General features: G+C 41.0%; 1 protein-coding gene across 7 annotated transcripts in view; it reads left to right on the top strand.

The window, feature by feature from the left end:
• The window catches only part of caska (calcium/calmodulin-dependent serine protein kinase a), a 199954-nt gene that overhangs the window by 86167 nt on the left and 89304 nt on the right, over window positions 1-24483 (top strand). For all 7 annotated transcript variants that reach the window (XM_028590367.1, XM_028590365.1, XM_028590364.1 and 4 more), the window contains exons 3-5: window positions 9433-9538; window positions 18426-18503; window positions 21932-22004. In XM_028590367.1, coding sequence (XP_028446168.1) covers window positions 9433-9538; window positions 18426-18503; window positions 21932-22004 — 257 coding nt within the window. The remainder of the gene's footprint in view (window positions 1-9432; window positions 9539-18425; window positions 18504-21931; window positions 22005-24483) is intronic.

The raw sequence follows: 24483 nt of genomic DNA, 5'->3' as shown, positions 1-24483 counted from the left end.
CTCCACAAAACGCCACACACACATGTCCTCACCCTGAAAAAAAAAGCCCAAACTAAAATGACACACAATAGCAAAACAACATAATAAATATGAAAGGTAAAATAATATTAGGAGTTAGCTACATGGGTTGTTTACAAAGACATCCCATAGGGATAACATTGCACAAACCTTTATCAACTTTCTTAAATTGTAGAAGTGTTTGACTGATCCCTGAGGTATGAAATAAAGGTTGAATGAATGAACGAATGAAAAAAAACATCTGCTTATTACGAGTCAGCCCGATTTAAAGTGCTCATATTATGCTCATTTCCAGGTTCATAATTGTATTTAGAGGTTATACCAGAATATGTTTACATGGTTTAATTTTCAAAAAACACCATCTTGTTGTACTGCACATTGCTGCAGCTCCTCTTTTCACCCTGTGTGTTGAGCTCCCTGTTTTTAGCTACAGAGTGAGACCTTGCTCTGCTGTAACATCTTTGTTGGGAGTCGCACATGCTCAGTAGCTAGGTAAGGATCAGCTAGCTGTTTGTTTCAGGATTAGCCGGGAGACTTCTTCTAAACGAGGGCACGCTTCCAACTTTGCGTGGAATACCTGCAGAACAGGGACATGGAAGTAGTTCTTTTGTAGATTATGGTTTACTAGTGTGTGTTGTAGCAGTGTTTTGCCATTCAGAACAAGCTAGCATGCTACTGTTAGCCACCTCGTTTCGGCTAGTGACGTAGAAAGCCATGCAGATTTTGACCAGCTCACCCGGAGACTGAAGGCAGGACACATTCAGAACCCCGTATCTCACTCAAAACAGCATGGATGTTTTTTTTTCCCAAGTTTGATGTGTGTGGAAGCACCAGAGACACAAAATAACACCCCTAATCCCAGAAAAATACTTTTTATTTTTTCATAATATGGACACTTTAATACTTGACGCCAGTGTGGCTTTATGCTGTGTTGTGACCCAACCAGAAATACCCGGCACATCACACGTGTGCACGCTCAAACCTGCAAAACCATTTCACTTCATAAAAGCTTTAAAAGCCTGAGCTAAATGTTAGGAGTAGGGGACAGATACAGGCTTATTAAGAACAAAGGAGAAAGATAATGGGCCTGATGCATGAATGTTTAGTTTAGTTTTTTATTTGTTTTTGCACAAAGCAATAAGAGGAAATGAGGAAATCCTGCGTGGGATTCATGAATCTCCCGCTGACAGCCAAGTCTGCTCTTACCCACCTGAGGATGTATGGATGTATGGGTTTGATCTTACATTGGATGCTTGTGCCAGGCAATTTGGAAATACAGTAGCATAGGGAAACCATTAAACCCATAGAACAACAGCAGGCCACAAGTGTTGTGTGTAAACCACACAAACACAGGTTTGTTTTTAGGTGTGTATAAAATAGGGCTGGGTTTAGACAATTGATTTCACTGTTTAAATCTGTCTCCATTTGAATGAGCCGCTATCGATTCCTAAAATCCTGAGATCGATGTTTTAAGGGGCCCCGTTGTACAACTGGTCCAGAACTCTGCTGCTAGGCTGTTGACCAGGTCCAGCAGGATGTCGCACATCACTCCCAATTTTATACTCGTTACGTTGGCTTCCGATCAAGTTCAGGATCCAATTTAAAGTTCAGGTTCTGACTTATAAAGCTTTCAATGGTTAGGCACCTGTTTACAGTGGTGCTCATAGGTTTATGAACCCATGCTACATGCTAAAGTTGGCTAAAAAGAGGAATAAAAAATTCCTTAATTAAAACAAATTAGGAAAATTGTAAATAAATAAATGTTCTTCCTTAAAATACAGGGGGCATGAGTCATTCCACCCCTAGGTGAAATTCCCATAGAGGCAGGCAGATGTTTATTTTTAAAGGCCAGTTATTTCATGGATCCAGGATACTATGCATCCTGATAAAGTTCCCTTGGCCTTTGGAATTAAAATAGCCCCCCACATCATCACATGCCCTTCACCATACCCCCACATCATCACATGCCCTTCACATACCCCCACATCATCACATACCCTTCACCATACCCCCACATCATCACATACCCTAAAAAGCAGCTGAAGAAGCACTTATTTAAATTAGCTTTTGACTCAAATTTGTAACTTTGGGTTTTAGGTTTTAATCTTTTTAAATGATTTTCATTGGTCTTTCAATTATTTTTTTCCTTGCTTATTTTCTGTTGGATCTTACTGTATTTTTTACAAATGTTTATCATGCGAAGCACTTTGTGAAAGTCTGTAAAAGGTGCTATATCAGATAAACTTATTATTATTGTTATTATTATTATTATTACTATTATAAAGCTAGACTGAAGATATTGGTATCATGTGAAAGTAGTAGATGATCTAAGGAATCCATGTCAGGCTAAATAACGCTCCAAAGTAAAACTGTGTGTGTGTGTGTGTGTGTGTGTGTGTGTGTGTGTGTGTGTGCGTGTGCGCTCCTGTAACCTGTTCTGTGGTTGGGCGATATCAGAGGAAATTGCATTATTGTAAACTCCTTCACGCTTAATTGCAACTTTCATCACCTGTAATCACACCGGTGTCTGGGTGACGACTGGTTAATTACTGGATATCCATCTTCAGGGTAGTCTCTCTGCTCTTGATTCCTTTCCGACCGTATACGGAGGCTTTCAGAGAGAGAGAGAGAGAGAGAGAGACCTAGATTAAATGTTCCGTCCTTAGAAAATGTATTGCGCCGTCTCTCCTCTCTTAAAACGCAGCGATGAAAACCTGGTTTAACGGATCATCGCAAACTCCTAAATGAAAGTTTTTCATTGCAGCTTGTCCAACAGTGCCATTTCTCTTCATTGCCAGCATTAATGTTCAAATGTGTAAGGTGTGTGTGTGTGTGTGTGTGTGTGTGTGTGTGTGTGTGTGTGTGTGTGTGTGTGTGTGTGTGTGTGTGTGTGTGCACATATAGTACATGGTCAGCACACTCCCCAATTCATTTATATCCAGTCCCAGTCCCACCTCCGCAGCGCTCAGGAATCCATCAAAGTACACCCCACCGACTGCAGCCGGCTGTTCTTTTTGTTGATTTGTTTTTATTTCCCCTCGTTGTTGTTGCCTTTAGACAGCCGAGCTGTTTCACTCGAGCAGGCAGCTGTTACGCAGCGCCGCAGTAATCAAACAGGCGCACACAAACACCCGGCCGCCACCGAGCTCCGACCAGGGGAAGTGGGTCAAATGGTTAGTGTCTTGGCCATGTATTGGCCAGCAGGGGCCTGACACACACACACACACACACACACACACACACACACCAGCTTGTTTCCCTTCAGCCTGTCGGGAGGTCTGTCTGACGAATAGGTCAGCCCTCTGAGGGGATGAGGGAGAAAAGCTAGAGCCGGAGAATGAGCAGAATTCATCATGTGCCATCGCCTACTCACTTCCCCTCCGCCTCTTTCATTTTTCCATCTCCCTGAGTTTCTGCGTCTTTCTCAGAATCCCTTCCTCCTCCATCCGTCTTCCTGCAGAGTTACAGAATAAAAGCTGCAGCTCTGTGTGTGTTTTGTTACTGTTTCTATTAGTGTTGTGTCATCTTGCTCTAACTGTCTGCTAAAGCACCGTCAGGTCTCACTGAGGTTGGGTATCGCTCTGTTTTCTCTCTCTCTCGATACCGGTACAATACGAACCCATTTTAACGGCGTCAATTCTTTTTAGCTGATGGCCGAGCACACAGCTGATGTGAATTCTCCACCCCTATGGTAAGAGCATTAAAATGAGAAAAAATTATGGGACAAAAAGAAATCAAGGGACATTTAGAGTAGATTTATTATTGCGATTAATTGCGAGTTAACTATGACATTAATGCGATCAATCGCGATTAAATATTTTAATCGTTTGACCATAAAATACAAAGAGAAGAACCACTAGATGGCGGAAGCGTACTTTACAACAACAGCTTGAGTTTCTCGAGGAGCGATTGAATGCAACATTGCAACATTTCAAAATCAGAACCAGAGGGCAGCAAGGGGGTTTAAGTAGGATTGGGCATCGAGAACCGGTTCAAACTTGAAATCGTTTCAAAAGTTACAATTCTTATGGAATTGTTTCAAAACCAATCGGATCCAAATGTAACACACGCAGAGTTTGGCTTTCCCTAGCGGCCGCCTTACTTCCAGACGCTTGTTGTGTTGTGACCACGCTCTAGTGTGGCGTAATTTTAAACAGAAAAAGCGGTAAAACTCAAATTCACCTTTTTGAATCAATTTTTTTTTTTGATTTCAACTCCACCCCTCAAATATATCAGAAAAGAGAATCGGTGGGAACTGTAATCGAAAGAAAGAAAGAAAGAAAGAAAGAAAGAGAATCAGATTTGGAATCTGAATTGTTAAAATCAAAACGATGCCCCAACCCTACGTTTAACTGGAACGTTGTCGTTCGGCCCAGAAGATACCGGTCATTTTTAGGAACCGGTGCCATATTAGCCCCGGGTTTCGCTATCCAACCCTACTGTGTACGTTTTGTTACTGCTTCTATTGGATTGTTGTGTCATCCGTTCCTAACTGTCTGCTAAAGCACTGTCAGGTGTCTCACACACACACACACACACACACACACACACACACACACAGCCCTGTGTGGTGTTGCCGTGGTAGCAGCTTTGACTCCCAGCAGGAGGAACAGGGATCACTGTAGAGCTCACATCTGTTTATCTCCTCTCCCACCCCCCCCCATCTCTCTATCTCTCCATCTCTTTGTCTCCTTTTCTTTTTTTCCTCTTTTCCCTTTCAGCACTAACTTTCTCACTACTCTAATAGAAATAATCTATGTGCAAACTAACTCAAACAGTCACTGAATGTGTGTAAATGTGTAAAAATGAGTCAGTATTTCTACGTGTCTGATAATAATCAACATTTAGGTTGATAGAAGTATCATATCGAACTCAGTATGAACAGATATCTTCATCAAAACATCCATAATAGTCCTGTTTATCATATCAGTATTTGCCAGCAGCAATTCTCTCTGTAGCTATAAGTGCCTGTTTTACAATAACTGTTATTAATGTTAAATTAAATGGGTAAGTCCTGGTCTGGCCTTAAGGGAGTAGCTTTAAGTTGTGTTTTCCATTTTGTATTCATTAGTTCATATCGTGTACAGTCAGGATTCGCAGAATAGCAACACTAGTTGAATTTTAAGTGAAGCTCATATATATTCTTGGTAAAGCAAATACACTTTAGTTGAGATTATTTAATGTGCATGCACAGTTAATTATTACTTTTTTAAAAGCAACATAAGCGGCTTCCCTGCAGCAGTTTTTCTTAGCTCAATAAAGTTGTTGTTGTGGTGCTTTTGCTTCTGATTTGATAAAGAGTACTTCGTAATCTCCAGCAGCAGTTACTGTTACGGTGACGGACACGAGCAGCAAGCTCACCACATGACATTAAACGTGGCGTGAGGCTGCAGGGCCCCTTAAGGTAGCCACTTATCCGGCTTTAGCAGCATTAGCATCATGTTAGAGAGCTAGCCCACGCCTAGTGCTCGTCCTCGGAGGATTAGCTTAATGTTAGCAGCAGCTCATGGCTTCAACTGGGAGCTTAATTAAATGTCACTGCATACGTACGTCGAAGAACAATACAGTACATTTTCTTTATTTTTGTGTGTGTGTGTGTGTGTGTGTGTGTGTGTGTGTGTGTGTCCATGTGAGTGTGTGTCTGTGTCTCTGGGTTTTGTGTGTGTGTGTGTGTGTTTGTATATCTGTGTCTCTGTGCGTGTGTGTGCCTGTGTTTGTCTCTCTCTGTCTGTCTGTGTGTGTGTCTGTCTCTGTGTGTCTCTCTATCTGTGTGACGGTCTATCTGTGTGTGTGTGTGTGTGTGTGTGTGTGTGTGTGTGTGTGTGTGTGTGTGTGTGTGTGTGTGTGTGTGTGTGTGTGTGTGTGTGTGTGTGTGTGTGTCTGTCTGTGTCTCTGTGCGTGTGTCTCTCTGTCTCTGTGCGTGTGTGTCTGTGTCTCTGTGCGTGTGTGTGTGTGTGTGTATGAATTGTATATTGAATGTGTATGTTTTCAACACAGCCTGGCTATTTCAGATATTAAAAGTTAATACACTTAGGTGCACTTGGTGATGCATTTTCAGCAAATGAGATTGCGACTGAGCTCAGGCATGTGATTTATAGCTCTCTGCTTTGCTGCAACTTTCAAAAGGTCTGAGAACAACAGCTGCCCGAGGAAACGGAGTAAGGAACTGCCTTTGTGGAAAGTATGAATGGATGGATCAAAGGCTTGACAGATTGAATGGAAGGATGAAAGCGAGATAGATGGGATAGGCTGTGTTTAGATGTTCATTCTGATGGCAAATCCTTGTTGTTTATCAAATCCAATCTGTAAGATTGACTTGTCTTAGACTGGTATTTGTGTTCCACATTCTCCATCTGTTGCTGTGTTCGTGTTGTAAGTGTGCACACAAGTTAGTGGCTAGATGAAGCATCCTCTTGCGCTTCACAACCACAACAATATGTATTTTTGTCTCCGTCACATCAGGGTATCTGCAGGTCTTAAGAAGTTTGAATTTTGTATTTTGCGTCCTCAAATAAAAGGCCTTAACACTCCTGTTGTCCTCGGGTCAAATCTGACCCATATTCAAAACGTTTCTATATCAGAAATTTGGGTTTCTATCAACCAAATTGTCAAAAAATAACGTGGACGGTTCCATGCAACCATTACTCTTCACAAGTAAAATCAAAGATCAGCTCAGTACTTTCATTGAATTTGGGTGTTTTATTTAATTTGATAGCGTTTGGAGGAAAAAGAAATGATAAAAAGAACGTTGAAAAGAGACAAAAAACGAAAAAAAAAAAAACACAGGAAAAATGGGACATAAACATCGGTAAGAAGTGACAAAAAAAAATATAAAAAACTTTGGGGAAAAGCGATAGAAGTGTCGAAAAAGACGACCACAATGTTGAAAAATTTAAAGTTGCGCGCTCGACGGGAAGACAACAACAACCAATGGTCTGGAATATATAAAGCTGTGGGACAGTAAATGTGCAGAAGTTGTGCTGCAGTACTGACGTTTTTTTAATGTTTCATTTAAAGTCTTTGTAGCCCAGTGGTGCATCAGCTACCTTCCATCCTTCCTCCATCAACCCGTTTTACATTTTTTTTTATCAAATCATAACAAGAGTTATTTAGAGACACTTTACAGATAGAGTAGGTCTAGACCACACTCTATAATTTACAAAGCCCCAACAATTCATGACATGACACAGACCTTTTTCAATTTGCATCGGGGAGACGGTGACGGACTATTCTTTTTGTTTCTGTAACACTTTACATGAAGGTATCGACATAATCGACATTACATTTCTTTGGAGTGTCTTTATTAAGACAACTTGACATTAAACAGGATAACGTTATGTCAAGTTGTCATGGCAAAGACGTCCCAAACAAATGTAATGTCAACTTGTCATGACCAAGACAACTTCTGGTAACGTCACTTTGATTAATGTCAAGTTGTCATAATCAAGACAACCCAAACGATGTTAACTTGTCGAGACAAAAACCAAATGACGCTTAATGACAAAAGTCATAAATGTTTATGACTTGTTTATGACACGTTCATGACAGTGTCATGCCACAGTTATGGCAGTGTCATGTCACGATTATGTCGATACCTTCAAGTAAAGTGTTACCTTTTGTTTCTTTGTCTCTGTGCATGTCGGCCTTGTCATCACTTTGGTGTCATTAAACGATATCTAGTTATCTTTTCCTGTTTTTAAAGCCAAGTGAAATGCACAGTTCCAGATTTGTGTCAAATGAAGGAGAGCTTTGCTTTACTTTCCGGTGTTTGGCCAGCTGTGTCTGTCATGTCTCCCCAGTGATGCCTCTGAGCAGCCAGCCCGCATTGTTCTTTTCAGCTTCAGTAAACCTCCTCTTCTTTAGGAACCAATTAAAGTGGTAGATGCTTATTGCCAGGCAACAGTAAGAGGATCTCCAATAATGGGATACAGACAAACAGCACTTGAACTTAACCCTTGTGTTGTCTTCTTGTTCACCCTGCAACTTCTTGTTTTTGTGGGTCAAACTTTTAAATTAAATTGCTATGTACTATGGTGTTTTATCATTTTAAAGCGAGTTAGTTGTGGGTTATTAATTGTTCATTATAAAGTTACTACCATGAATGAGAAGGGTACGCAGTTAACAGGGGTCCCGGTGCTGCGACGGAGGAAAAAAAATCCCGATCCAGCTATTTTTTCAATATCTGGGCCGATATCCGAGCCTAATATCAGATCGGTGCACCCCTAATCATAACAAGAGTTACCTCGAGACACTTCACAGATAGAGTAGGTCTAGACCACACTCTATAATTTACAATTTACAAAGCCCCAACAATTCATGACACGACACAGACCTTTTTCAATTTGCATCGGAGAGACGGTGACAGACTACTCATTTTGTTTCTGTAACACTTTGCTTGAAGGTATCGACATAATCGTGACAGGACACGGTCATGAACGTGTCATAAATGTTATAAACAAGTCATAAACGTTGATTTATTAATTAAAACTTGTTTTTCACTGCTTTGGTTTTTTTTGGTACTTTTTTTCAACGCTTTTGTCGTTTTTTCAAAGCTTTTTTTATTAGCACTTTTTAAAGTATTTTTTTTTTTTAACATTTTTGTCACTTTTTTTAATTTTCCCCCAATGCTATCAAATTGAATTAAACACTTGACCAACTGCTTGTTTTCAAGCCATGATGTCTCTCTCTCTCTCTCTCTCTCTCTCTCTCTCTCTCTCTCTCTCTCTCTCTCTCTCTCTCTCAAAGCAGAGAAAGGGGAGGTAACCTTGCTCCTTATGACCTCATAAGGAGAAGATTCCTGATTGGCCCATCTGAGCTTTCATTTTCTCAAAGACAGAGCAGAATACCCAGGGCTCGGTTTACACCTATCACCATTTCTAGCCACTGGGGGACCATAGGCAGGCTGGGGGAACGCATATTAATGTTAAAAAACCTCATAAAGTCAAATTTTCATGCCGTGGGACCTTCAAAAATTCAACAAGCAATGTGTTTGTATTTTGGCAGAATACTGAAAGAAGAAAAACAGAAATGCAGAACTGAGTACACCTTAATATCTGTTCATTTATTGCACGTCACAACGTTATCGCGATATTCAACAACCTTATCGCATATTTTCCTCACATCCTGCAGCCCGAGTTTAAACCCTCCCTACCCTGGGTAACTATGACCTGGATGACTGAGAACCTTCACAGACAATAGTAGTGTCCTCTTTGATACAACATACTGTACATGACGCACGTTATGTCATCTTTTTCAAAGAGATCCACTCTGTCCTTAGTTGTAGAATTAACACAGCTCACATATTCTGTGTATGAATACAGAGCGTCTGAATGCATGCTGGTCTTGCTGCCTTATTTGATCATGTCTCTCTCTCTCTCTCCCTCTCCCTCTCCCTCTCTATCTCTGTGCTTATAGATCTGAAGAGGGAGGCCAGCATCTGCCACATGCTGAAGCACCCCCACATCGTGGAGCTGCTGGAGACGTACAGCTCCGACGGGATGCTCTACATGGTTTTCGAGTTGTAAGTCTTGCGTCTGGCAAAGATCCCAACTCAAGCAGGGCTGCAAAATGAATCTATTAAAATAAAGGAAACATCTGTGTTCAGTACAGATCCTCGCAAAAATCACATGATAATCATTTTAAGTTTTTAAGTTTAATTTGAATGTCAGAATAATGAGAATAATGAAACAAAAATGATCACCACTCCCTCCAATACCGTGAATCATATCGCAATTGCAGTATCGGTCAAAAATCATCGCAATGACATTTTCCTCTGATTGTGTGCAGCTCGTATTGCCAGACCTTCCTCCTAGAGCTGGGCGATTTGTTTCCCTACAAAAATTTGCGATTTTTTTTTTTTTATAAAAAAACTCGATTTACAATTCGATCATCCCTCCCCCCCTCCCCCTTCCATTTAAAAACTAAATAACTGCGAACTGTATATTATTTATAATTATACATATATTTAATATATTTTTAAAATATATATTTATTGTATTTAATTAAAGTGCATCAACATAAACAAAATTGCAAAGGCAAACCCTTACTCTAAGTGAAAAGTCACTGTGCAGTGTGCAACAAAGATTGTTAAACATCCAAATTATTTATACTGTATTTGGATTAAAAAAAAAATCTAAAAGAAATCGATTTTTTGAAAATATGAATCGATTTGACCTACCAACTCGATTTTTAAATCAAATCGATTTTTTTCCCAGCCCTACTTCCTCCACAGCGCTGCGGAGGAGGGTCTGGCTAGTCCACACAGCATTCTGGGACGGGAGACGTGTTCTGGTTTATTGGCATTTCTTGAAACCAATCCCAGTCGTCTTGGGCGGTCAGAAGCGCTGGACGGAGCCACGGTGCCTCTGCTAAATAGCCTCAGGAAGGAACTTGCTTTGGCGGAACATGTGTACGTTCAAAAGTAGTTTTAGTCGTGCGACAGAAAACTCCGATTGGACAGATAGTCTAGCTAGCTGTCTGGATTCACCCTGGAGATCTGAGGAGCAGTTTAACCATAGTCCTCACAAATCCACCGGAGGTTAGTTAAGTAAGTAAGTAAGTAACAAGTATTTGTACAGTACCTTTTCACAGATAAAACTCGCAAAGTGCTTCACAATAAATTGTATATAATACAACAAATTAAAATACAAGAACATTTGAATACAAATAGAAAACATAACGAACATCCATTAAAAACCCCTCGACTAACTAAAAGCCTGCTAGAATAGCGGAGTCTTCATTTGCTTTTTAAAAGATTCGACAGAATTCACACAACGTAGAGAGGGAGGCAAGACGTTCCCCAGCCTAGGAGCCTCTTCTTGGAATGATCGACCCCCCCCTCTAGTTGAAAACTGAGTGAGGGGAACCACTAACAGCCTCTGACCCAATGACCTCAGACTACGGGTGGGGGTATGTAGCTGTATCAAGTCAGAGATGTAGGGAGGAACTAGACCGTGCAGAGCTCTAAAAGTAAGGACCAGGTTTTTAAGATGAATTCTATACTGGACTGGTAACCAGTGAAGTGCTGCTAAAACAGGTGGGATGTGTGCTCTTTTGTTAATGTGAGTTCAAAGCCTCGCAGCGGAGTTCTGAACACCCTGGAGAATGTAAAGCTCCTACTCAAAACGCCAACAACGTCGTGGATATAGACTATGTAGTCCTAAACTCGACGCGATTGAACATACGAGTCGCACATCCAAAAGGCCCCTCACACCAACACGCGTTGGCGTGGGCGACCGAAAGCGAAGGTACCTGTAGGAGACGGCCGGCTGGAAGTCCCAGTGGGTCGCAGCTACGCTACAGGAGAGTGTGAAGATGAAGTGTGTCGGGGAAAACGAGTCTCCCAGTAAGATTACTGCGCTAGGAGGACGGTCGCAGCGATAGCAGCACAGAGAGAAACTCTGCCGTGGTTTTATATAATCAGCAGTGATGGGAGAAAGCTCATTAGCCGAGGATGGGGTTTGGGGGAAGAGAGAGGCAAAGGGGGGAGACGGTGTGCAGAGGGAGAGTGCAGTCATTCATTCATATATATATATATATATATATATATATATATATATATATATATATATATATATATATATATATATATATGAATGACTGCACTCTATCTAAACCCCTTATGTGATAAGGGTTGTGTTGGCGTTTGATATTGATATATATATATATATATATATGAAGAGATGAGATTAAGATTTCACACTTGCTGCTACTTCCAGCCTTTCTCTGAGCTGAGAAGGGCTTCCTCCCAGCCGGCTCACTATCGTCATCTTTCCTCCTCTTCCAGAACTAATTCCTTTATCATTTCATTCCGTTATCGCTGAACAGGCGAGTGCTCCCGTTTCTCCACACACAGCTCTATCACACGGCTCGGTGCAGGGGGGGGGAGAAAACTCTCGCGGAAATGCAAGTGAGCTCCATTTTTAAAAGGGATTTTCATGGCCGTGGAGCTCCTTTGTGCACGTGTGCTTGTGTTTCCACACACACACACACACACACACACACACACACACACGTGGGAGTGCAGGTAGATTGGAGGCGATCTCTGAGTGGTGCAGCCCTTTGGAGAGCAGTGTAGATAACTGAGCAAACATGGTGGATAAATGTGGACAGCTGCATGTCTCCCTACTAGCTGCACGATGTGGCGACAGTATGCCTCGTCATTGTTGAATATCTTGATAATGATATTACTTGCGATAAATGAACCAATATTTAAGTGTCTGCCTTTTCTGCCTCATTCAGCATTCCGCTAAAATGCAACAACTTGTTTGTTGAATTTAAAACAAATGAAAGGAAATCATTTCCAACGTTCTTTTAATGAACAAATTGAAGATTGAATGAAATATAAAAGGCATCATTAAAAATAGAATGACCTCTTTTCTCTTACTCAAGAGAGTCTCTGGGCGTCTTTCACGATATGTCGCGGCCTCTTCGCAGCCTTCGTTTTGCAATGGCGATTAAAAAAAATAATTAAACAATTTATTGTGCAGCCCTCAGTGTTTCCTCTATGTTGATTTGACCGTGGTGGCCCCCCACGGCAACATTTCTGCCCCCCACGGTATCAGAAATAGGGCTGCACTGTTAGAGTGCATGTCGGAGAATAGCGCGGACACGCCCTTCACACCGCGAGCGGGCACGTGCGTCACTCGGCAGAAAAAGGGAGAAAGGAAAAAGAGACCCTGTCCAGATGAGAAGCCAGTTGAGATGGTGTGTGTACGTCCTAAGACCTGTAAATCTATAACTTCTGTTGTCAGTTCATTGAAGCCTGGTCTTGCAAATTTAAATTAAGTTAACTGGTGATTTCACTGTTTGTGTTCTTCACCTGCCAGCTAAATTGCACGTGGCTGTTGATTCGATATAATAGAGATTGCTCACGTTTGTATTGTAGGAGCATTATTTCCATGCTCAAGTAGTGACACTGCATTAAGATAATAGGGGTGGGAATCACCAGAGGCCTTACGAGACGATATCATCACGATACTTATGTCACGATACGATATTATTGCGATTTTAAACATATTGCAATATTCTGCGATGTATTGCAATTCATTAACTTTTTTCCAACTTCAAATCTTTCCCAATTTCAAATTATGTCCCCAAAGGAAACTTTCTGTCAACATCTGCTTTATCTAAAAAGATACATTTCTTTGTTTGTTCATCTCACTTCAATTGTATTGCTGCAAAAATCAGAGTCAAGCAGACAGACTGACCAACACATATATAATAAAAGATCGATACTTGGCGTCTGTGAATCGATACAGTATTGCCACTAATAATGTCATTAATAGTGGGTTTATTGTTATTTGCTACAGAATTCTTAGCCTATATGTCAAGATCAAAGTTGGCCTATATAGTAACTCAAGAAATACAGTTCAGTCACAACTGAAAATATGCGTGTGTGTGTGCGTGTGTGTGTGTGAGAATAGAGGTGAATAAATATATGTTTTGGTTTTGCAGCGAAGGGGCAGTTCTGTTTCATTGGGGTGAGGGGGGGTGTTCGGACCTGCCCCCAATGCTAAAAAGAATCCTAAAGGAAACACTGAGCCCTACTCTACCTCCCCAGCTCTCCCTGCTAAAATTGTAGGGGGTGTTGAAACGAATCGATGCGTCTTGATTACAGCTCTGGACTGCGTCGATGCTGCGAAAGACCATAATCGATTATTTGCTACTGATGGTACTAGTTGATTTTCCGGTCTCTGCTTTTTTGTGTTTTTGTCTGTTGTCTGCGGTGTTCAGACTCCGCTACATTCAGGAAGTGTCTTCTTTAAGAACAGATACAATAAAAAGGGGATTTTTTTGTATTTTTAATTATATTGGTTTATTTAATAGGGACCATGCATATTTATGAACATTGTTGTATAAAAACACCATGTAAATATGCCAGAATTAGTAAAAATAACTACTTTTCATCTGCAGTCCCTATAGGCAGGTGACATAGGACTAACACAAGAGAAAACCACTAGTCATACAGCACTCATTCACTATAGATTAAAAGGTACACATAATGGTGTCACCTCTGTTCAGGAGAAGACTGCAACCACGTGCAAGTATAAACTGTTAGGGCGCTCCCATGACGTCTCCGCCATCCCAAAGAGAACTGTTTTGGCGTTGAGAGAAAAAACTCACTTGCTGAGTTAAAGTATTAAGCTTAAGACATATATTTAGTTACCTTGTTTACTTAGTTACTTTTGTAAAAAAAAAAAAAAAAAAACTGGTGTGGAGCTCTGTTATCTGAGCAAGTACGTCGGATCGTGACTCGGTATCGGCAGATATTTAAGATATTTAATATTTAAAGGTCCCATGGCATGACATTTTTTTTTTTAACATTAATCTGAGTTCCCCCAGCCTGCCTATGGTCCCCCAGTGGCTAGAAAAGTGATAGGTGTAAACCGAGCCCTGGGTGTCCTGCTCTGCCTTTGAGAAAATGAAAGCTCAGATGGACCGATCAGGAATCTTCTCCTTATGAGGTCATAAGGAGCAAGGTTACCTCCCCTTTCTCTGCTTTGCCCGCCCAGAGAATTTGGCCCACCCATGAGAGAGAGAGAGACATCATGGCTTTCAAACGAGCAAAGTGGCAGTTGGTCAACCAGTTGGGACCACTAAGGTCTATATAAAAGAGACTTCAGATACAGTATTAGGGGACCACTAAGGCCTATATAAAAGAGACTTCAGATACAGTATTAGGGGACCACTAAGGTCTATATAAAAGAGACTTCAGATACAGTATTAGGGGACCACTAAGGCCTATATAAAAGAGATTTCAGATACAGTATTAGGGGACCACTAAGGTCTATATAAAAGAGACTTCAGATACAGTATTAGAGGACCACTAAGGCCTATATAAAAGAGACTTCAGATACAGTATTAGGGGACCACTAAGGCCTATATAAAAGAGACTTCAGATACAGTATTAGAGGACCACTAAGGCCTATATAAAAGAGACTTCAGATACAGTATTAGGGGACCACTAAGGTCTATATAAAAGAGACTTCAGATACAGTATTAGGGGACCACTAAGGTCTAAAAGAGACTTCAGATACAGTATTATAGGACCACTAAGGTCTATATAAAAGAGACTTCAGATACAGTATTAGGGGACCACTAAGGCCTATATAAAAGAGACTTCAGATACAGTATTAGGGGACCACTAAGGTCTATATAAAAGAGACTTCAGATACAGTATTAGGGGACCACTAAGGTCTATATAAAAGAGACTTCAGATACAGTATTAGGGGACCACTAAGGTCTATATAAAAGAGACTTCAGATACAGTATTAGGGGACCACTAAGGCCTATATAAAATATACTTCAGATAAAGTATTAGGGGACCACTAAGGTCTATATAAAAGAGACTTCAGATACAGTATTAGGGGACTACTAAGGTCTATATAAAAGAGACTTCAGATACAGTATTAGGGGACCACTAAGGTCTATATAAAAGAGACTTCAGAAACAGTATTAGGGGACCACTAAGGTCTATATAAAAGAGACTTCAGAAACAGTATTAGGGGACCACTAAGGTCTATATAAAAGAGACTTCAGAAACAGTATTAGGGGACCACTAAGGTCTATATAAAAGAGACTTCAGATACAGTATTAGGGGACCACTAAGGTCTATATAAAAGAGACTTCAGAAACAGTATTAGGGGACCACTAAGGTCTATATAAAAGCATCCAAAGAGCACAATGTCATGGGACCTTTTACAAAATGGGATTGGGGGGGTCAAAAAAGCTGATCAGGACATCCCTAATCTGACTGCTTGAATGTGTCGGTGAAAACCCTGTGTAGCAATATATAACAATATTGAGGAGGAGACGCTTCGAATCGTGAGACCAGTGTGAGAGCATGTGAGAGTGTGTGTGTGAGGTGATAAGAGTGGAGGAAATATGGATGTGCTGCAGCTAAGTGTGACATCACAGCCCTGTTTAATTGGTGCGAGGCTTAGCGACAATGAAGAGCAGTTCCAGTAATTGGGGAAGAATGGGAACAGAGACTGACCCGGCGGCAGCAGCTTAAATGACTGGCTGGTAATTAAGTGTGTGTGAATCTGAGGATTGTCACTCAATCTTCTGTGTGTGTGTGTGTGTGTGTGTGTGTGTGTGTGTGTGTGTGTGTGTGTGTGTGTGTGTGTGTGTGTGTGTGTGTGTGTGTGTGTGCATGCGTGATCTTGTGTGTGTGCATGCGTGATCTTGTGTGTGTGCATGCTTTTGCGTGTGTGTGTGTGTGTGCATGCTTTTGCGTGTGTGTGTGTGTGTGCATGCTTTTGCGTGTGTGTGTGTGTGTGTGCATGCTTGTGCGTGTGTGTGTGTGTGTCTGTGTGTGTGTGTGTGTATCTGTGTGTGTGTGTGTGTGTGTGTGCGTGTGTTGTCGGTAAGCAGATAGCAGTGTGTGTGTAAGAGCCTAATGGCCACAGCTTAAAAGCGAGCAGCAGCTTATTGATTGCGAGGTGCGACAAGCTGTCACCTCTGGCTATTACCTGGGTCTAACTGCGCTGAGACGCTGGCGTTGTTAGAGCCACATTGTTACTGTAAATTACTCCGGGGGAGTTTCATAAATGCAAAAGCATTAAAACCCGCTCACCATCACAGAAACAGCTCCTCCTCTGGAAGGCTCCGTTAATATTGTGGAGCTGCATGAAGGGATCGATTGATACGTTTTTTTTCCACGGCTGATATCGATACCGATTATTACCGATATGCATTTACAGTGAAAATGAAAATCTTTAAGTCAAAATGAAGATATTGGAATGTTACGAACTCCAACACAAAACTTTGTTTAAATGCCTTAAAGGACAATTCCGGTGCAAACGAACCTTTAACAGATGTGTACTCACTCGGTCTTCTCTGGGGCACGTTTTCATGCTAATCGAATGGGTTTGTAGCTTGAAACAAGCTAGCGCGGACCGCTGATTAGCTTACAACGCTAGTATTCGGGGCACAGGGAAAGTAAACTCAGATCGCTACTGACCGTTTATTAAAAAGATAGTTTATAAAGACGGTCACATTCTCGTATGCAGGCGGCCGCCATCTTGGGAGCTACTGTCTTTCTAAACTATCTTTTTAATAAACTGTTTGTACACTTACAAAGTTCTCAATGCTTCGGTTAACATGTAGGGACCCTCATTATGCTACCGTGGAAGTGTGGTGCAATTTTTTTTTTTGCCTTTTTAGTGGGAAAAAATAGCACTTTGTTTTTACTTTCCCTGTGCCCCGAATACTAGCGTTGTAAGCTAATCAGCGGTTCGCGCTAGCTTGTTTCAAGCTACAAACCCATTCGATTAGCATGACATCATGTCCCAGAGAACGACCGAGTGGGTACAGAAACTTAGAACATAATCCCCAGTAACCGAGAGTCAGATAGTGTTGTGGGCGGGACATTAAGTCAGACTCAGGGGTGGATGGATGGAAATTTTAGGCATCTAGTAGCTAAGACAACCATGACACAAGAAACACACATATATCTCACGTACATAAAAATCACTCGCAGAAATTTAAGAGTGAGAGTGAACCGGAGCAGACGGACAGGCACTGGGCTGTAGCCTAGCCAACGTAGAACACTTTTTAATTCACTAACTTTTATCGGTTATCAGTAAAAACACTGATACTGTCAATCTGCAAACAAAAAAACCAGATGTCTGAAAAAGGGCTGGTTTGGTTTGGGTTTCTGTGGTCATTCGGCGTCTCTTTGTAGTCATTTGTGACCGTTATTATAAGATAAAATAGTCTTTATTGATCCCACACCGGGGAAATTCCCTATCACCATATCTGTGTCTAAAACGTTGGAAAAGCTAGAGGAGATCATAACTAAATAACTCTCAAAAAGCTCAAAGACAAAACTTGCTGAAGACGTCCACTGAGGACAAACCACAACCTTTAGACCTGAGAGGGTATCTACATAAGAGTGACACGACACTGCCCTGTAATCATGTTCTTGGAAAGTCTAACTTGCCCTCTCAAGTTTGTTTGAAAGTACGTGCAAAAATCCTAAATTCCCTCAACTTTAAACCGCTCCTCAATCTTTCTTCAATCGTTTTCTCTCACCACTTTAAATCCCTGAGTCAATGGAGATGTCCACAGGAATAATGTCAGCATCATTACAGCTCCAGTCGTCTCTGTTGATGGGGGGGCGATACAGCCGTTTCTGCATCAGCTCTCCGAGACTAAAAAACATAATTGCAGCTTCTCTTCTCCTGACCGGCCGGCGTCTCCCATTTCACCTTACCCAACCAATCACAGAGACGGCTTATTAAGTGTGACCTTTCCTTTCGCAGCCAGGTTCCTACCCTGACCTTTCCACCACTCTGATCCTGTCTGTCTGTCTGTCTGTCTGTCTGTCTGTCTCTCTCTCTCTCTCTCTCTCTCTCTCTCTCTCTCTCTCTCTCTCTCTCTCTCCTCTCTGTCTTTATTAGTATGGACGGAGCAGACTTGTGTTTTGAGATCGTGAAGAGGGCAGACGCTGGCTTTGTCTACAGCGAAGCAGTCGCCAGGTGAGGTGTCCTGCATTGGATTTTCTTTCCTTAAAGCAGTTTTTTTTTTTTTTTTTTTTTTAAGCCAAGGACCCCTTCACTGAAAGAGAGACGGAGCAGGAACCCCCTACTACATATATTAGTATAAAATTTAAGTCTCATATTCAACTGGGCCTACGATAACGTTTAGGGCGGCCTAAAGCCTTTATACATATCTTCTTAGTGCATGGAATACTAAGCTATTGAAATAATAATTATAACAGGATTTTATAAATCATGTTTTAATGTTAAACGTACAGTACAGGCCAAAAGTTTGGACACACCTTCTCATTCAATGAGTTTCCTTTTTATTTTCATGACTATTTACATTGTAGATTCTCACTGAAGGCATCAAAACTATGTATGAACACATATGGAATTATGTACTTAACAAAAAAGTGTGAAATAACTGAAAACATGTCTTATATTTTAGATTCTTTAAAGTAGCCACCCTTTGCTTTTTTATTAATAAGGGAAAATATTCCACTAATTAACCCTGACAAGGCACACCTGTGAAGTGAAAACCATTTCAGGAGACTACCTCATGAAGCTCATTGAGAGAACACCAAGGGTTTTGTGGAACGATGTGACAGTTATCTAGTCATGGTATCACTTTTTCATTTAAAGCCAACTCCCTTTCTCCCTCTAGATAACCCTCGCCCTCTAAGCCCTCTTCTGCCGTACAGCCGTTACAGATACTGTCAGCGGGGCGGATGGTTAAGTCTATATTAGAGGAGTTGTTTCGGATACTTCCCTATATTTAATACTGTAGGTATTAAAATATTATAGGTTCAAATATTATAAATATTGTATTATAACTATTAATAGGTTCAAAGGAATTAATTGAGATACTTCCCTATGGTTCTTAGATTATTTTTAAAGAGACACACACACCCCCGCACTGGCGGGTTCTCGCTACAGTGGAAACCCGATGACGAGACAAGAGGCTTTTGATTGACAACCTAGATGTCCCCCGTATGTGAAATACACAGCACACAGAAGATCTTTATAACCAAACAATTACAATTGATTACTCACACTCGGACAGCTGCCTCTGCCGTGGTCACAGAGGTTTCCGCTCAGCTGGAGAATCAAAGCTTGTCAGGTCGGTCCCCGGGGTTGCTGCAAACCAAGCCTTCTAAAAGAGAAAAAAAGGTTTTTTGGGTCACCTTGCTCAAGACGAACACAAGTGGTTTTATTATTTTTTTTAAAAAAGCAAAAAGTTAACAAGCAAACAAAATAAATGGAAAAATGAACAGAGTTCAATCACTCAAAAAATGCCCTAAGACACAGGAGGTCCCTACTCGTAGAGTCTTGGTCAAAAGAGCAGAAAACGAACCCAAGGGAGAGAGAGCGCTTTTTGGCAAAGCACCCATTTTTATATGTACATTTCTTGGGGTTCAACCCCCCATCACGGCGAGGTGTGTTTTATCGCATTTGTTTCACCTTACATGGTAATACAGTCTTAAAGCAAGCATCAGGTTGGATATACGTAGAAACCATCTCATATGACGATATTTCCTTTATACATATGCATGTTGCTATCTAACATAGAATCTAACGGCTCAGTTCGACTGCATTGATCAATAGGTCAGAGCAGTAACCTTTTCACCTCTTATGTGCACCCAGAGCCTACCCCTGTACACAGGGCCCCAACAGCACTTCCTCTTTCCAGCTGTGCAGGTTCAGGCAGACAGTTACACAAAGCAACTTATGCATCTGAAGCCTCTTGCAGACACTTCTTCTTTCTGACTGCAGGGTCAAATAGGCAGCTTCACACCGTAACTCACACTAAAATGTCTCTAAGCATGGTTATAGTAATATCAGTAACACAAAAACTTAGCATGATTATATTTCTAAAGGCACATCAGCACTCATAAACCAAAATCAAAGGCAGTATTATAGTCCCAAGAGCAGAAATATATTTTAGCTGTTTTTGGGTTAACTCATGTCAAAAGCAGAAGCACAGTCTCCACTGTTCTTGAGCTGATATATTTCAAAAGCAGAAGTATAGTTTTAGCTGTCTTTTGGATTAATACAAATACATTTCAAAAAGCAAAAATATTTCAAAAAGCAGGAATATAATTTTTAATTGTTTTTGGGATTTTCACATACTCTCGTTCAACAGTTTGCAGAGTTATCAAAAAAGCAAAGGGTGGCTACTTTGAGGAATCTAAAATATAAGACATGTTTTCAGTTATTTCACACTTTTTTGTTAAGTACATAATTCCATATGTGGATTCATTCATAGTTTTGATGCCTTCAGTGAGAATCTACAATGTAAATAGTCATGAAAATAAAGAAACACATTGAATGAGAAGGTGTGTCCAAACTTTTGGCCTGTACTGTACATGTGGCACGACCACCTTACCTACAGGCCAGTAAGCCTATCAAGGTTTTTTCACAAATAGGCTGATTTACATGTGCTTATAATATGTTGGAAATTATTATATATTACTCATCATTACTATCATTATGTCATGTTCAATTTTTAAATAAATTTTCAAAAAATGTATACTTTGGTATAGTAACTGTGAGGGGACCCCCTAGGGGTCCCGATCCCCCTGTTGAAGATCTCTGCTTTAAAGGGTAACTTAGGTTTTTGTCAAACCGGACCCCATTTTGCTATGTGTGTAATTGACCGATGGGAACAACAATCTTTGAAATTCTCAAATTGCAATGTAATCCACAGAAAGTCTGGCAACTTTATGGAAAGGATCCCTACAGAGAGAGACCTTTTTTTTTTTTTTTTTTTGAAGGGTAAAAGCCTCTTTGTTTAACCAGAAACAGCTCTGAAGTCGCCAGCGCTAAACCCACCAGACTCCATGTAAATAAACAGTACTTTTAGCATGTTAAAAGCCAGTATATTTCCACATGTAAATTGGTAAACTATGTGTTTATTACATCTAAAACTAGAGTTTTGATGGTTGGAAAAGTGGAAAGACCCAAAACTTCTTTTCATAGTTTTATTTTGTTTCTGTCGACTTTGAATGAAGTGTATTTTACGATGCTAAAATTACTGTTTATTTACATGGAGTCTGGTGTGTTTAGCGAATGCAATTTTGGGGATATATAATAATGTTTTTATGTTTAAAAAAAAGATCTTACTCTTTAGCAGAAAGGTCGACCTCCTTAGAAATCCTTTACATAATGTTGTCAGACACTTAGAATATTAATCTGAGCCTGTCAGCGGCAAAAAAAGAAATTTTAGTGGATGTAAATTGCAATTGCCCTATTAACTTACATTGAAGCTTGTTTCTCCGCTGCCGACTGTAGCGGTTTTGATTAATACTGGACCAATGTCAAAAATCGTTGTTTCCATCAGTCACTTAGACACAAACACATAGGAAAATAGTATTGGAAATCACTTAACTGTGATGTTGAAATAACTGTGATGTCTCTTTCTTTAGTCACTACATGAGACAGATACTTGAGGCGCTACGCTATTGCCACGACAACAATGTCATCCACCGAGATGTCAAGGTATTTCTGACTTATTTATTATTATTTTTTATTTGTTCTCAGTTTACTACAACCTCACCGGGCTGAAGCTGCAAAGTGATTGTAGCTGCTAAAGAGACCCACTATAGGACGATTTCAGCGTAGAACTTTCTGAGTCTCTTCCAGTTAGACATTTATTGTTGAGGTCTTTGTGTAAAGACGCCAGGGATACATCGAATCCAGGATTCGGCCGAATATTGGGCTTTTTGCCGGGGGTTCGGTTTCTGCCGAACCCTACGCTTGCACTACGCGCGCTACGCTGGTCGCCATAATGACGGCGCCGTTGATTATGGGAAGGTGTTTACGTAGGTGGAGCGTTCAATGCAGTAGGCTGGGAGAAAGTGGAAATGGAACTGGTGAGCAGAACAAGTTGTTGTTTGGTAGTACTTTCAGTCAAAAGAAGGCCGTTCAAGTCCAGCTACATGTTCAATCTGCAATGCCGATTTGTCTGGTGGTGGTGAGGACCCTAAACTATACACAACATGGCCGCTGTTACAACATTTGGTATCAAACATCTGAAAGAATACGAGTTGTGCATGAAGGAATCTACAGACAGCAGCCAGAATGCAGCTACTTCAGGTAAATAAAATGAAAACTACACTGCTGTGGACGTTGTTTACTTGATTAATGTGTTTACTGTGTTCATGGAGGAGGATTCGGTATTCAGTTTTGACAGAATCTTAACCAGTGGATTCGGTATTCGTCCGAACCCCAAAAAATCTGGATTTGGTGCATCCCTAAAAGACGCCTTCAATTTGTCACCCTCACATCGGATTTGTCTGTGGATATTTGATCACACGTGTGCATCTGTGTAAAAAAAAAAAGGTGAGGGCGCATTTGCTTGCGTCAGTGTGCCAGGCGTGTGATTGCATGTCAGTATTTGTGTGTGCTACAGGCGGCACGTACAGTAGCTATTGTGTCCGCCAGTTTGAACCAACTCTGCCAATAAGTAGAGCCAGCCTGGTTCCAGGAAGAAAAGAAAACAAACTAAAACAAAAGCTTTTGGTTTGAGTTTCTCCATAAAGAGTCATCCTAAAAGCACCACTTTAATTCTTGTGTTTACCAGAGATGTGCTCGTAGGTTTCTTGGAAATAAGTCATTCAGCATGAAAAAAGCATAAAACATGACTAATGGACTAAAGAAATCTGAGTTGACTAAGACCAAAACGACCGATTAGTCGACTAATCAACTAAGAGGGAGCAGCCCTATTAATGTGATATCACCCCATCTCGATTGCAGTCCTTCCTTTTACTGTATGTGTTTTTTTATTGCCCATAGTCACATTATCGGCCACATTATAAATCCACAGTCGGCTCCCAGCCTGTGGGTTACTATCTCAGTCCTGCTGAGCTTTGTGCTCAGGTGTTAGTCATGGTCGTCCACGTACGCCTCTCTCTGTCTCCACTTGGCTGCTCTCACACACTGGATCCCTGCTGAATCACCGGCTCAGGCGGGGGCTCCTTGTCTATGTGTGAGCGATAGCCAGCCGGTAAGTTCAGCAGGACGCGGGGGGTGAGACCGCCTGTTTACAGTTACAGCGTGTGTCAGTGCAGCGTCATGCTTTTTTTTTTGAGCGATATCTCGTTTGTTTTAGCTCTGGACAGCTTCTTTTTCCTCCCATTTCCACCACTTCAGATTTGACACAAAGATCCCCTTTGGACTCCAGCATGAACTGATGAGATCTCGGTGGTCAAAGTTCCTCACAGAACACACTTTGGGCAATAATTCATACACTAGTTATGGCTGTAACTACATTTACACCGCTACGTTTTGGTTTTTAAGCGGAGTTTTGAGCCATAAGTGATGTCCGTGAAGTGTTTTTAGCTCCAGTAGAAGAATCCCCAACATCTCACAATCATTACAGTTAGTTAGTTAGTGACAGGGAGACAAATTAAAATAGAAATACTATTAGCAATACGACAAAAACGTACATACAACAGGGGGAAAAAAAACGATAACAAAAAATGCTAAGAACAGAACACATGCATAAATTCATCAAAACATTACAAGATGCTTTTTCAATTATACTTTAAAACGATTTTCTTGGGTAATCTGTCAAGGGAGGGAATTTGGTACATGAATGTAAACTAGATTGAATTTGTTCTTTTGGGTTATTTACAGTAAACTGTAGAAATAGACATACAGTATATGATGAATAGAACATGAATATTTGTACTAATGCAGCGTTGACATTGTCCCAGGGTGGTTCACTTCTATTATCACCAGTTAACAGAGGCTGTATAAGCTCTCTGGTTTATCAGATGTCCTGAGATTTATGCCCTTTACAAGAGACACACAGGGGGACACGGCACAAACACACACACACACACACACACACACACACACACACACACACACACACACACACACAGGGTGACATGGTACACACACAGACAGACACACAGACGCACACGCACACACACATGCACAGAAACACATACACACACACACAGGGGGGACG

The sequence above is a fragment of the Perca flavescens genome, chromosome 11 (assembly GCF_004354835.1).
Source record: "Perca flavescens isolate YP-PL-M2 chromosome 11, PFLA_1.0, whole genome shotgun sequence".
NCBI lineage: Eukaryota > Metazoa > Chordata > Actinopteri > Perciformes > Percidae > Perca > Perca flavescens.
The sequence above is the reverse complement of the archived record's forward strand: the minus strand, read 5'-3'. Positions and strand labels throughout refer to the sequence as shown.